This window comes from Manis pentadactyla, chromosome 16 (assembly GCF_030020395.1).
Source record: "Manis pentadactyla isolate mManPen7 chromosome 16, mManPen7.hap1, whole genome shotgun sequence".
NCBI classification, from domain to species: domain Eukaryota; kingdom Metazoa; phylum Chordata; class Mammalia; order Pholidota; family Manidae; genus Manis; species Manis pentadactyla.
Window position 1 is genome coordinate 78231888 of NC_080034.1, and position 13545 is coordinate 78245432.

At 41.9% G+C, this 13545-nt stretch overlaps 1 protein-coding gene across 9 annotated transcripts in view; it reads right to left on the reverse strand.

The window, feature by feature from the left end:
- The window catches only part of CARMIL1 (capping protein regulator and myosin 1 linker 1), a 356120-nt gene that overhangs the window by 173215 nt on the left and 169360 nt on the right, over positions 1–13545 (reverse strand). For 7 of the 9 annotated variants that reach the window (XM_057493802.1, XM_057493798.1, XM_057493797.1 and 4 more), the window contains exon 4: positions 11914–11973. The exons of the other annotated variants lie outside the window; for them this stretch is intronic. In XM_057493802.1, the coding sequence (XP_057349785.1) occupies positions 11914–11973 (60 nt within the window). The remainder of the gene's footprint in view (positions 1–11913; positions 11974–13545) is intronic. 9 annotated transcript variants of the gene reach the window in all.

The following is a 13545-nucleotide window of genomic DNA, read 5'->3' on the forward strand; positions in this document are numbered from 1 at the left end:
GAAATGAGGCCATTAAATTCAAGCTTACATGGAAGTCCTCACATAGCTCTGCATAATATGTCACCATCTTTGCATAATGTAAAGATTGCAATAAAGTGTCACAGTGAAACTAAGACAGTAAACCATTTTATCAGGAGTAAGAACTCCCTCTCAAATATCTTTCTACCTCCTATTTCAGCTGGGAAAAATAGAACACTTATAATAATTTTTGCTTAGATACCTAGTGCACACTTAAAATAATATTCAAGGACAAAAGCCCTCGTATCTTATTTAAGATTAAAACGTCCAATCGCATTCCACATCCCTTTTTAAAGGTAGAATAACTTGACTAAATTTTACAAGAAGCATTTACTAACCTAGCCAACAGATCTGAGAATTGTTTTTCTTTCCCCCAATAGAAACAGCCATGGATGGTTTACCAAAATCATTTATGACATTGGAAACAATTAACATTGGAATTTTTAAAAAACTCACAAGCATTTCAGTTGTACAAGAAATGGCTCAAAGTTCCATAACCATTAAAACCATATAACCGTTGGTCTCAACTTATTAACCATGAAGGCAATAAAACTTGAACACCAGAAAGTGCTATTGGCAATGTGACTTGTAAAATAAGATCAAGACCTCCCACATTTCCAGGAGGGGAAGAGGTAAATAGCAAGAGGACAATTTATATTTTGCTGAGTAAACAATACATTCACTCACTGTCACTCATACACACAATGAAATGTGTATGGTCCAGACATTTTATCTGAATTCACGAAATAACTAAATGATAAAAAATAGTAAAATGACAAAAAAGTTAAATCCCACAGCACTTTAAAAAATAATGTGCCAGTCAAGGTTGGACTGTGAGTGCCACAGGCAGACACTATCATCCTGATGATTTTATGTAAGAGAAAACCTGGCACATCAAGGGTCCTGGGATTACACAGATTACTAATTGTCAACCTTTGGAACACAACAGAATCATATAACCACTCTATAGACTACTGCATCCTAACTTGTGTGTGTGTGTGCGTGCATGTGTGTGTGTGTGTGTGTGTGTGTGTGTGTGTGTGTGTGTGTCTGGGGGTGGAGGGGTTGATGTGATGCTGAAGGTATCAGGATTTTAAAAAGCACCAAAGACAACTCTGAGACGTCAAATTTTGATTACAAGTGACTAATATTGCCAGTGTCTGAACTCCTAGACACACTGGGGAAGCAATGCATTAATTGACTGTAATTGCACTTTGAAGGTCCACACCATGGGACAAAGTTAAACTGAAGTAATGTGACAGAGCTGTTCTTGTGGTACGTACAGTGACAGAACAGCTCCATGGGACTGAGGTGGCCTACTTTACACCCAGTTCCTCTGAATGCCAGACATACTGAAAGGACATGACTACACAGTGTGGTAGAGCAACTTTCAGCAGCCACACGGGAAAATGTGTCTTGCTGTATCAATATCCTCTCATGATTAAACATCACAGTCAAATCATATTTTGAATATAACCTTGGCATTAACATTTATAGTACCTTTCTGCTTCCATCCCAAACACCAAATCATAAAAACAAGCATTTCTGAATTAGGATCATCAGGAAGGCCCTGGTTACGTCATCACTGATGAGTGATCATTCACCCCTGCATATGTTTGCCCATTTTGTAGTATAATTTTTCTTCCATACTCCGTCTTCTGGAGAATGATAAACACACAGGATAAAACACTGTTCTAAGATGAACTATGGAAAAGTTCCAAGGATTTGTATGTAATCTCAATCAACAGAAAGAGAAAATTTTGACATATTCATTTAGGAATACTATCAACAAATTACACACTCACACACACACACACACACAAATTTTCCTTATAGTTTGAAAAACTGAAACAGATAGTAAGTATGTTAGGCAGAAAAATAGATATAAGCGAGGTGGAAAGAGAACAAGGTCAGTAAAGCCCCCTAGAAAGGACTCAGTTAATCAGCTAAAACTAGAAATCCAGAAAAGACTCAGAGTTAATTAAATCAGTTAAAGCTCAAAAAAATCAAGAGCAACTTGGCCTTGAATGTTTGAATACTCCCCAAATAAGGAAAAGTATCTGAGCACAGCCCATGTCCTCACTGTGTCAATTAGATCATTGTAAGATGTACTCTAGCCTGCTAAAAGACCCACCTATAAACAGTATAATAAAGACAGGGAGATCACACCTTAGAGCCAAAATTGCATTTAAAAAAAAAACAGGAAGTTTAAGAAGAAACATTCTTAAGATAATCTTTAGTAAACAAATAACTCTGCCCACCTTGAAGGAAGTGCAGACAGTCTTGATTGATATGGTCCCAAACCAGGAAGCTGCTATCCTTGGAGGGGACCAGACCAGTACATTTCTTGTGCTAAGCTAATTTTCAGAATTACCTAGAGGTCTGATAAGAAACTTAATGTCTCATCAAAGATACCTGAGACCAGTTAACAAGCCCACTTCCCATAGCCCTTTGTCACATTCCCCATAAATCCTTAAAAGGGGGAACCCCAAAACTTTCAGGGCACTCTAAGATCACCTACACTTTCTAAGTGTGTAACCTTTTTTTTTCCCTGTCTTTTCTTTCCTTTTTTTTATTGTTATGTTACCATTAATCTACAATTACATGAAGGACATTACATCTACTAGGCTCCCCCCTTCACCAAGTCCCCCCACAAACTCCATTACAGTCACTGTCCATCAACGTGAGACGTTGTAGAATCACTACTTGTCTTCTGTGTGTTGCACAGCCCTCCCCGCAACCCCCACGCACTATACATGCTAATCATAATGCCCTCTTTCTTCTTCCCCGCCCTTATCCCTCCCCTCCAATCCTCCCCTGTCCCTTTCCCTTTGGTAACTGTTAGTCCATTCTTGGGTTCTGTGATTCTGCTGCTGTTTTGTTCCTTCAGTTTTTCTTTGTTCTTATACTCCACATATGAGTGAAATCATTTGGTACCTGTCTTTCTCTGCCTGGCTTATTTCACTGAGCATGATACACTCTAGCTCCATCCATGTTGTTGCAAATGGAGGGATTTGTTTTCTTCTTATGGCTGAATAATATTCCATTGTGTATATGTACCACCTCTTCTTTATCCATTCATCTACTGATGGACACTTAGGTTGCTTCCATATCTTGGCTATTGTAAAAAGTGCTGCAATAAACATAGGGGTGCATCTGTCTTTTTCAAACTGGGCTCTGCATTCTTAGGGTAAATTCCTAAAAGTGGAATTCCTGGGACAAATGGTAATTCTATTTTGAGCTTTTTGAGGAACCTCCATACTGCTTTCCAAGGTGGTTGAACTAATTTACATTCCCAGCAGTGTAGGAGGGTTCCCCTTTCTCCACAACCTCACCAACATTTCTTGTTGTTTGTCTTTCAGATGGTGGCCATCCTTACTGGCGAGAGGTGATAACTCATTGTGGTTTTAATTTGCATTTCTCTGATAACTAGCAATGTGGAGCATCTTTTTCATGTGTCTGTTGGCCATCTGAATTTCTTCTTTGGAGAACTGTCTGTTCAGCTCCTCTGCCCATTTTTTAATTGGATTATTTGCTTTTTGTTTGTTGAGGTGTGCATGAGCTCTTTATATCAACCCTTTGTCGGATCTGTCATTTATGAATATATTCTCCCATACTGCAGGGTACCTTTTTGTTCTATTGATGGTGCCCTTTGCTGTACAGAGGCTTTTCAACTTGATATAGTCCTACTTGTCCATTTTTGCTTTTGTTTCCCTTGCCCGGGGGCATATGTTCATGACGAAGTCGCTAATGTTTATGTCCAAGGGATTTTTGCCTATGTTTTTTTGTAGGACTTTTATGGTTTGATGACTTAAATTCAGGTCTTTGATCCACTTCGAATTTACTTTTGGGTTTGGGGTTAGACAGTGATCCAGTTTCATTCTCTTACATATAGCTATCCAGTTTTGCCAGCACCATCTGTTGAAGAGAAAGTCATTTCCCCATTGTATGTCCATGGCTCCTTTATCGTATATTAATTGACCATATATGTTTGGGTTAATGTCTGGAATCTCTATTCTGTTGCACTGGTTTGTGGCTCTGTTCTTGTGCCAGTACCAAATTGTCTTGACTACTGTGGCTTTGTAGTAGAGCTTGAAGTTGGGGAGTGAGATCCCCCTCACTTTATTCTTCTTTCTCAGGATTGCTTTGGCTATTCGGGGTCTTTGGTGGTTCCATATGAATTTTTGAACTATTTGTTCCAGTTCATTGAAGAATACTGTTGGTAATTTGATAGGGATTGCATCAAATCTGTTTATTGCTTTGGGCAGGATGGCCATTTTGACAATATTAATTCTTCCTAGCCAAGAGCATGGGATGAGTTTCCATTTGTTAGTGTCCCCTTTAATTTCTCTTAAGAGTGTCTTAGAGTTTTCAGGGTATAGTTCTTACCCTTCCTTGGTTAGGTTTATTCCTAGGAATTTTATTCTTTTTGATGCTATTGTGAATAGAATTGTTTTCCTGATTTCTCTTTCTGTTGGTTCATTGTTAGTGTATAGGAAAGCCACAGATTTCTGTGTGTTAATTTTGTATCCGGCAACTTTGCTGAATTCCGGTATCAGTTCTAGTAGTTTTGGAGTGGAATCTTTAGGGTTTTTTATGTACAATATCATGTCATCTGCAAATAATGATAGTTTAACTTCTTCTTTGTCAATCTGGATTCTTTGTATTTCTTTGTGTTATGATTGCCATGGCTAGGACCTCCAGTACAATGTTGAATAACAGTGGGGAGAGTGGGCATCCCTGTCTAGTTCCCGATCTCAGAGGAAAAGCTTTCAGCTTCTCGCTGTTCAGTATGATGTTGGCTGTGGGCTTATTATATATGGCCTTTATTATGTTGAGGTACTTGCCCTCTATACCTATTCTGTTGAGAGTTTTTATCATGAATGGATGTTCAATTTTGTAGAATGCTTTTTCAGCATCTATGGGTGTGTAACCTTTTAATCTTAAACTACTTCTCTCCAGCCTTTCAGGGCGCTTCTCTCTCTAAGGTCACCTGCACATAGAGTGCGTAACTAACTTTTCCCAACCTTTCACTGCGCTCCTCTCTGTGGTCACGCACACTTTCTAAGTGTGTAACCTTTTAATCTTAAACTTTCTCTCTCCAAACTTTCAGGTTGCCTCTCCTTGCTAAGGTGTTGCCTGCGGCACTTTCTCTGTCTTTGTAAGTCGAGGGAGAGGAAATAACGGGGCAAAATACCTCTAAAAATCAAAGTCAGTCAAAGGGAGAAATAAAGTTTAAAATCCATTTATTGCATACAAACTGCAGTCTGGGGCCATTTCTCTCTTACATGCCCAAGCCTTCCCTCACCTCACAGCAACAGATAAGCCCTCCCAGCCAACGTAAGTACCCACTGATATGCAGAACAACTTCTCTCCACCCCTGCAGAATGAAGCAAATGCACTAAAGTCATACTTCTTTCCACCTCTGAACGCCTTTTGATATGCAGATATACTAAAGTCAGGCGAGATATTCTGGAAATATTACAGTTTTACCCACACTCTTTAAGTAACTTTAAATAAAACTTTTACTCTGCTTTACTACTTTGTCTCTGTCCTTCAATTCTTTGTCTTGGTGAGGACAGGAACTGAGGAAAATACACAACACCTGCAGTTATACTGTAACATTTCCACAATATCTCGCCTGGCTTTAGTACATTTGCGTATCCTCAGGAGTGGAGCAAAGTTCATCTCCATATCAATGGATAACTACCTGGGCAACCAAGGGCTTGTCTGACCCTGAGTGGTTAAGGGAAAGAGGCTGGCTTGCTTGCTGGGTGGCTTCTTCAGGGGCAGAGAAAAACAGCCCTGGACTGCAGTCTGTAAGCAATAAAACAGGCTTTTTTAAATTTTAGAGGTATTTTGCCCTGGGATTTCCTCTCCCCGGACTTACATGTGGTGGCAGTCGGCACAGTGCCTCTGAACCTAAAATCTGTCATAATGGGTGCGACCTTTGGGAGGGCTGCTCCTGTGGATGGTGGGGAGGCCCCAGTGGGTGCAGTGGCAGAGGTGCCACTTCACCTGTTATTATCACCCCAGCTGTGGGGCTTCCAAAGTAGGAACCCTGAGTGGGGGAGTGGTCTGGGGTAAAGAACCTCCTAGAGGGGTGGGGCCTCCCCAGAACTGGGGAAGGGTGGAAACACCGGAAGTTGCAGAATTAGCCCTCGGTGAGTGGGAAGACTGCTTGGAGACCTTATGGGGCCATGTGGCGGCTGGCACTGTAGGGTCTCTTTTCAATAACATAGTGGAAAATGTTATACAGGAGAGAGAGAGGATTATCGAGGGACTTAAGTGGGAGAGAGACGCACCTCAGCATCGCTGGGAGGAGCTGGGCGATAACCCATGGGTGCTGTTAAAGAAGAGAGACAGTTACTGAGAAGGCAGGTCACCCTCCTAGGAGACTCCTTAGCAGCGGTGAGGGGGAGACGGCAGGAAAAGCGGCGTTGCAGGAGGCCGTGGGGAAGCAGGGGGAGGAAAGAGAGGTGCCCTCAGCCCGGAGATGGTGGAGGAGCCCGTGATGGGGGAGCCCCAAGGGGGAGAGGAGGAGGCGGGGCAGTTGGCGGATCTGCTGCCCAGGCCGCCGGCCAAGGTACCATCTCTTCTCCTGTTTTAAAGGCCCGCCCGGCTGTAATTAAGAAAATAAAAATGAAACAACCGCGGGCTCCCCAGCGGGAAGAGCAGCCCCTCCCCAGGCTGTGGACCACTCTCTGCTCCCCCCCTACACCCAGGAGGAGCTGATGGACGTGAGGGCCATCAGAATCTCTGCCTAAATGACGTTTACGTCTCTGGGATATGGGGTGGAGAACATTGTTGTGTCTGGTACTGGGATGAGCAGAATGGCTTCCCTGACGACTCACCCTTCCCTCCGGCAGTGGTTGCAAAATGCCCATCATGCCTCAGGGAATCAGACACTCCTGGAATGGCTGACAGCTGCCATCAGGGTAGTTTGGCCTATTCAGGGTGATTTACCGTATTTTCCCAGTATGTGCAAAATGTATGCAGAGCTCCAACAGGTACTGCAGGATTTGGGTATGAAAAACATCACCTATAATATGGACCCCCAGGCCCTGAGGAGGAGGTGTTCACTCTAGGGATGAGAAACCTGGTGCTGCACACAGCTCCCACATCTCTCCTTGGGCCCCTAGTGAAGACTCTAGCCCCCCAACCTAGGGCACCCCATAAGGGAGGCTACTCATACTTTAGCAGATCTGGGGGAGGTTGAAACAATAAGGGCTCAGAGGGAAGTACGGGCCATGACTGAGAGGAGAGGTGCAAAAGGCCCCGTGAAGGTCTCGAGGACCCAGGTGTGGGCTGATTTGATAAAGGCCGGGGTAGTGAGAGAAAAACTCGATGGGCAGCCCAATAGAATATTGTTAGAACTGAGGCACCAATTAAAGCCAGAGCAGCAGTTCCAGGCCCTGAGGTCTGGGACACAGAAACCAGAGTCAAGGCCTCATGCCCAGCCTGTGTCCTTGCAAAACTTCATGGGAGACAGTACTCAGGATTCACCTGAGCCCTCACCCCCACAGGAGGATGATTGGGCATTGCAGTTGGACTGAGGGGGGTCAAAGTTCCCACCTTGGGGGACATGGTGGGGACTAGAGGCCACATGTAGAATCAGCAATTCGTTGGTCCTCTGTGAATGTACAATGTGTCCTGGCACTGGTGGGCACAGGAGCTGAGTGTTCTTTGATTCATGGCAACCCTGAGCGTTTTCCCGGGATCTGTTCTGGGATAGATGGCTATGGGGGGAAGGCAATTAGAGTGAAGAAAGTACAAATCCCATTGGGGATAGGGCGTTTACCCCCAAAGGAGTATACTGAGTACATTTCTCCCATCCCTGAGTATATTTTGGGGGTAGATATGCTGCAGGGCCTGTGCTTACAGACCACTGCAGGTGAGTTCAGACTGAGGGTACGTGTGGTAAAGGCAGTTCTGAGGGGACATGCTGAGCACCCACTTGTAGCTCTGTTGTACCTCAGCAGGTGACGAATACTAAGCAGTATAAATAGCCTGGGGGGCACAAGGATATTGGATACACTCTAGAGGAGTTGGAGAGGGTGGGCATCATAAAGCCCACTCATAGTCCTTTTAATTCCCCAGTGTGGCCAGTGAGAGAGCCAGACAGCTCCTGGTATATGACTGTGGACTACAGGGAATTGAATGATGTCACACCCCCTTTGCATGCTGCTGTCCCCTCTATAGCAGACATTCTGGACACCCTCAGCCACGAGCTGGGAACATATCATTATGTAGTAGACCTTGCTAATGCTTTCTTCTCTATTGACATAGCACAGGAAGCCAGGAACAGTTTGCCTTTATGTGGGAAGGCATTCACTGTCCTTCCAGTGGGGTATATCCTCAGTCCCACCATCTGTCACTGACTTGTAGCCCAGGACTTGGCCTCATGGAGGAAACCACAAACAGTGCGGGTGTATCACTACATTGATGATGTTATGCTCACATCTGATTCTCTTTCAGATTTAGAAGGGGCAGTTCCTAGACTGCTGCAACATCTACAGGAAGAAGGATGGGCTGTGAACAGCACCAACATTCAGGTACCTGGTTTTTCTGTGAAATTCTTGGGGTTGTCTGGTCAGGTAAGACTAAAGTTGTTCCTGAAGCAGTCACAGACGAGGTCCAAGCTTTCCCCACCCCTACCACTGTGGCAGGATTATAGGAGTTTTTGGGTCTTCTAGGCTACTGGAGAGTGTTTATCCCATACTTGGCACAAATTCTGAAGCCCTTATACCGGTTGGTATGAAAAAGCATCAGGTGGGACTGGGATGAGACATGTGGAGTTGCTTTTCCTGATGCCAAGAGGGCAGTCAATGACGTACAGGCCTTGAATGTAATGGACTCATCAAGGCCCTGTGAACTAGATGTTCATGTAACCAAGATGTTTATGGATGGGGTCTTTGGCAGAGGCGAACGGACACACCAACCTACTGGGTTATGGTCACAACTACGGAAAGGAGCAGAGGTCCAGTACACCTTGATAGAGAAGCAACTGGCTGCTGTGTACCACACCTTGCTGGCTACAGAGCCCATTGCCGGAACAGTTCCGACCAAGGTAATAACCACCTACCCCATTGCAGAGTGGGTGTGAGACTGGACCCAAAGGCCACGGAGTGGCGTGGCACAGTCACCTATACTGGCCAAATTGGGCGCATATTTACGGCAGTGCAGCGCCCTCTCTACTAGCCCCTTAAGTGGAGAACTCCAATGTTTATTGGGGCCCGTGACCTATACCAGTGGAAAGCAGGAAGAACTTGCTTTTCAGCCCTTGGTAGCCAAGGCTCCTTATCAGCGGGGGAAAAGCCTCTATACATGAAGACGCTTGGTACACAGACGGCTCCAGTCGTGGGCAGCCCCTGAAGTGGAGGGCTGTGGCTCTCCATCCTAAGACTGAGGCAATATGGATGGGGGATGGAGAGGGGAAGAGCAGCCAATGGGCTGCGCTGAAGGCAGTATGGCTCGTGATCACCCAGGAGCCCTCCCCCGTAGTTGTCTGCACTGACAGCTGGGCCGTCTACCAGGCCATCTACCGGAGCATCTCCCTATTTAAAAATGAAGAAGCAAAATTGTATTTAATCACAAACAACACAATTATCTGTGTGGAAAATGAGGGAATCTACTTTTTTTCAAAAAACCACTAGAATTAATAAGCTAGTATAGCAAGAAGGCAGGATGTAAGATCATATCTGAAAATCCATTGTATTTGCATATACCAGCAAGAAACAACTGTAAGTTGAAATTTAAAACATTATCACTATAATAGCATAAAAAAATATGAAATACTTAGGAATAAATCTGACAAAAGATATGTAACACTACACTTAAAACTACAACAAACTACTACTGAGAAAGATTAACAAAGACCTAAATACATAGAGAAATAGTTTTCTTGGGTCAGGGACTCAGTATTGTTAAGATGTTAATTCTCCCCAAACTGATTTATAGATCCAATATAATGTCAAAAATTCTCAAGAGATTTTTTTTGCAGAAACTGAGCTGAGTCTAAAATTTATATTGGATCGCAAAGGATGCAGCGTCACCGAGCATGAGAACAAAGCCGGAGGACTGACAGTGTCTGACCTCGAGTCTTGCTATAAAGCTATAGTCAGCAAGACAGCGTGACAGTGACTTAAACACAGACCAAAGGAACAGGACTCAGAGCCCAGAAACAGACCGACATTTCCATGAATAACTGACCTTCTCCAAAAGTGAAAGTCAGTTCAATGAGGAAACAACTGTCTTTGTAACACATGGTAATGAAGTGGATATACTATTAATACACCAAAAAAAGAAAAAGAAAGAAAATGGACATTGATCCATACATTGCTTTATGTATAAAAATTACCTCAAAATGGATCATAGACCTAAATGTATAACCTAAAGCTACAAAACTTCTAGAATACATAAAACATTCTGTGTTTTGGGTTAAGCAGCTTATTTAATAGGACCCCAGCATGATCCATAAAAGAAAATACTGACAAACTTGTCTTCATCAAAATTTAGAACAGCTCTTTGAAAAGCACTGTAAAAAAATGAAAACACAAGCTGTAGACTGAGAAAAAAGATGTGTAAATCATATATCTGACAAAGGATCTGTATGCAGGATATATAAAGAACTCTTAAAACAGTAAGAAAACAACTTAATTTTTAAGATGGCAAAAAATTTGAACTGGCATTTGAACAAGGAAGATATATGATGGCAAATGAACAGATAAAAAGATTATCAACATCTTTAGCCATTAAGGAAGTGCAAATTAAAACTACAATGACAAGCACTACATACTTAACTGGAATGGATAAAATTAAAAACACTGACCATACCAGTTTAGCAGAGGATGTGAGGAACCAGAAATCCCTGCACTGCTGGTGAGACTGCAAAATGGAACATTCACTTTGGAAAAGAGTTAAGCCCTTCTTAAAAAGTTAACACATATTTTTACCATACAAGTCAGCCATTCCACTCCTAAATATGTAACCATAGGAAATGAAAGCCCAGGTTCAATCAAAGATTTATACATAAATGTTCATAGCAGTGTTGCTTGTCATGGCCCAAAACTGGGGGAAAAAAACCAAACGTCCATCACCATGTGAATGGATAAATAAATTGTGATACAAACATACAATGGAATACCACTCAACAATAAAAACTGTTGAGATGTGGAAAAAAATAAATCAATCTCAAAATAATTATACTGATTGAAAGAAAACAGATAATAAAGAGTACACACACCATGTTTCCATTCATAAAATTTTAGGAAATGCACACTCATCTATGGTGGCAAAGAGTAGATGCCTGTAAATCATTACTGATAAGGAAGAGGTGCAGACAGGTTTGCTAAAAAGCATATGAAGAAACTTTGGGGAGATACATATGCTCAGTGTCTTGACTGTAGTAATGGTTTCATGGGTACACATGTCAAGTTATCAGGTTGTATGCTTTAGCTTACTGCATGTTACCTATAGGTCAATAAAGCCGTTTTTAAAACCTACATTTTACTAATACCAACACTATATTCCCAGAAAGACCTTATGCAGTACAGTAATAACTCTGAAATTTTCATGCTAAAACTTGTACAAAATCTCTAAGGAACAGTACTCTTTCACATTTACATCACCAGCTAACATAAGAGCTAATTAGTTATTTTCAAGCTGAGTTAACGGAGAATGTGTTTTCCTTATCAGAACAAATTCCCAACCTCTTCCCACACAGCCCCTGTTCACTCTCTCATTTGGAAACTTCTATTTTTCCTAATCTTGTTTTCCTATGTTATCTTAAGAAACTTTCAATAGAGAACCAAAACAGAAAATGTTTCCCAATTTCAGAAATTCAACAGAAGTTATGACTTGCAGTTATGCCAGGCGTCTGTTGTTCACACTCACCTGGGCTGGCTTGCTGCAGGTGACACCATGAATCTCCAAGTAGCTGAAGGTCAATTCAAGCTGCAATTGAGAAAGGAGGGGGAAATAGACCTGTAATGAGGATTTAAAACCTCTAATTCAGTGTAAAGATGCTACACTAGAGACAGCTCAAGAGGAGACAAGGTATTAGGTATCTTCAGAAGGTAGGCTGGTTTAATATCTCCATTCACTCAATAGGAAATGACCTTGACTGACTATATTTCAAAAAACTGTTATTCACTTTACCAAAGGGTTGAAAGAAAGCTACAAGCCTTTTAAAATTTCATCCAGGGATAAACCTACTGGAGTTTTTATACCTACTTCAGTATTTATTGAGAAATAAATGCATGAAGTGAGCCACCTAAATATACTTTCTTCTCTTATTTCAAGATTTTGCTTCAGAAAGTCACATCAGGATAAAGACAATGTTGGTTTTCCTCTCTAACCCCTTACCTCTTTGGGTTACACTCTGACCACTGACTGGAGTCATCCTTCCTTCTACAATCTTTCATAAAAATTCATATTTTGAATGGACTTAGAAAAATACAATACTTAGGAATGTTAAACCATGTCTGAATGAAACACACATAGCTAAACAAAAGTCTGCTCCCTCTGCATGTAAATAAATGATAACTTATTTCCTTTCTGTTTTAACAGTGCGCGCCCCTTCCTCTCTTCTACTTTATCAGCAGTTCTTTTTCTACAGAGTATCTCCAGTTGTGCACTCTCGGCCTATTTTTTCTGGATAATAGCCATTCATCTTTCGACCAGTTCTGCAGTCTTTCACCAGCTACAACCAGGAGTCACAGGGCATGGAACTAGAGGCCCTGGAGGGCTGAGTCGGATCAGTTTATTTTACCCTCTCACCTTAAAACTAGGAATGTAATGCGAAGGAACCCACTTAGAAACAAAACCCCAAGACCCTTAGTTCCCCCCACTAGTGCTCTATTGTCCCATTATACACTTGGCAGAATCTTAGAACAGAGAAACCCTGAAATCTCCTATTAGGTACAGGTGACCCTTGATCAACATGGATTTGGATTTGAATTGCACATCTCCACTCATACACAGATTTTTTTTTAAATAAATATATTGAAAAACAGATAAAAAGTGATCATATGTACTGGAAATAGAGAAGGGATGAGCATCCACTCATACACAGATTTTTTTCAATAAACATATTGGAAAAATGATTTGCAACCATTTGAAAAAATGAACAGATGAACTGTATAGCCTAGAAGTACCCCAAAATTAAGACAAAGGTGTGTCATAAATGCATAAAACAGATGTAGATGAGTATATTTAATCATTTACTGCATACGATCAACAATAGGCTACTAGTAGCTCAGTTTTGGGGGAATCAAAAGTTACATACAAATTTTCATCTGTTCAGGATGGTGGGTTGGCACCCCTCGTCCCTGCATTGTTGAAGGGTCAACTGTATCTTGAAGTATGATAGAAAGGTAATTAATTCTTTCATTATTCACTTAGTCAACAAACAGGCATTTATGGAAAACCAACTACATGCCAGGATTGGAAACAGAGAAAGGAATGAGACATTTATTTTTTTCTCCAATAATTAAATGTGGAATTGAAGACACATTTTAAACACTC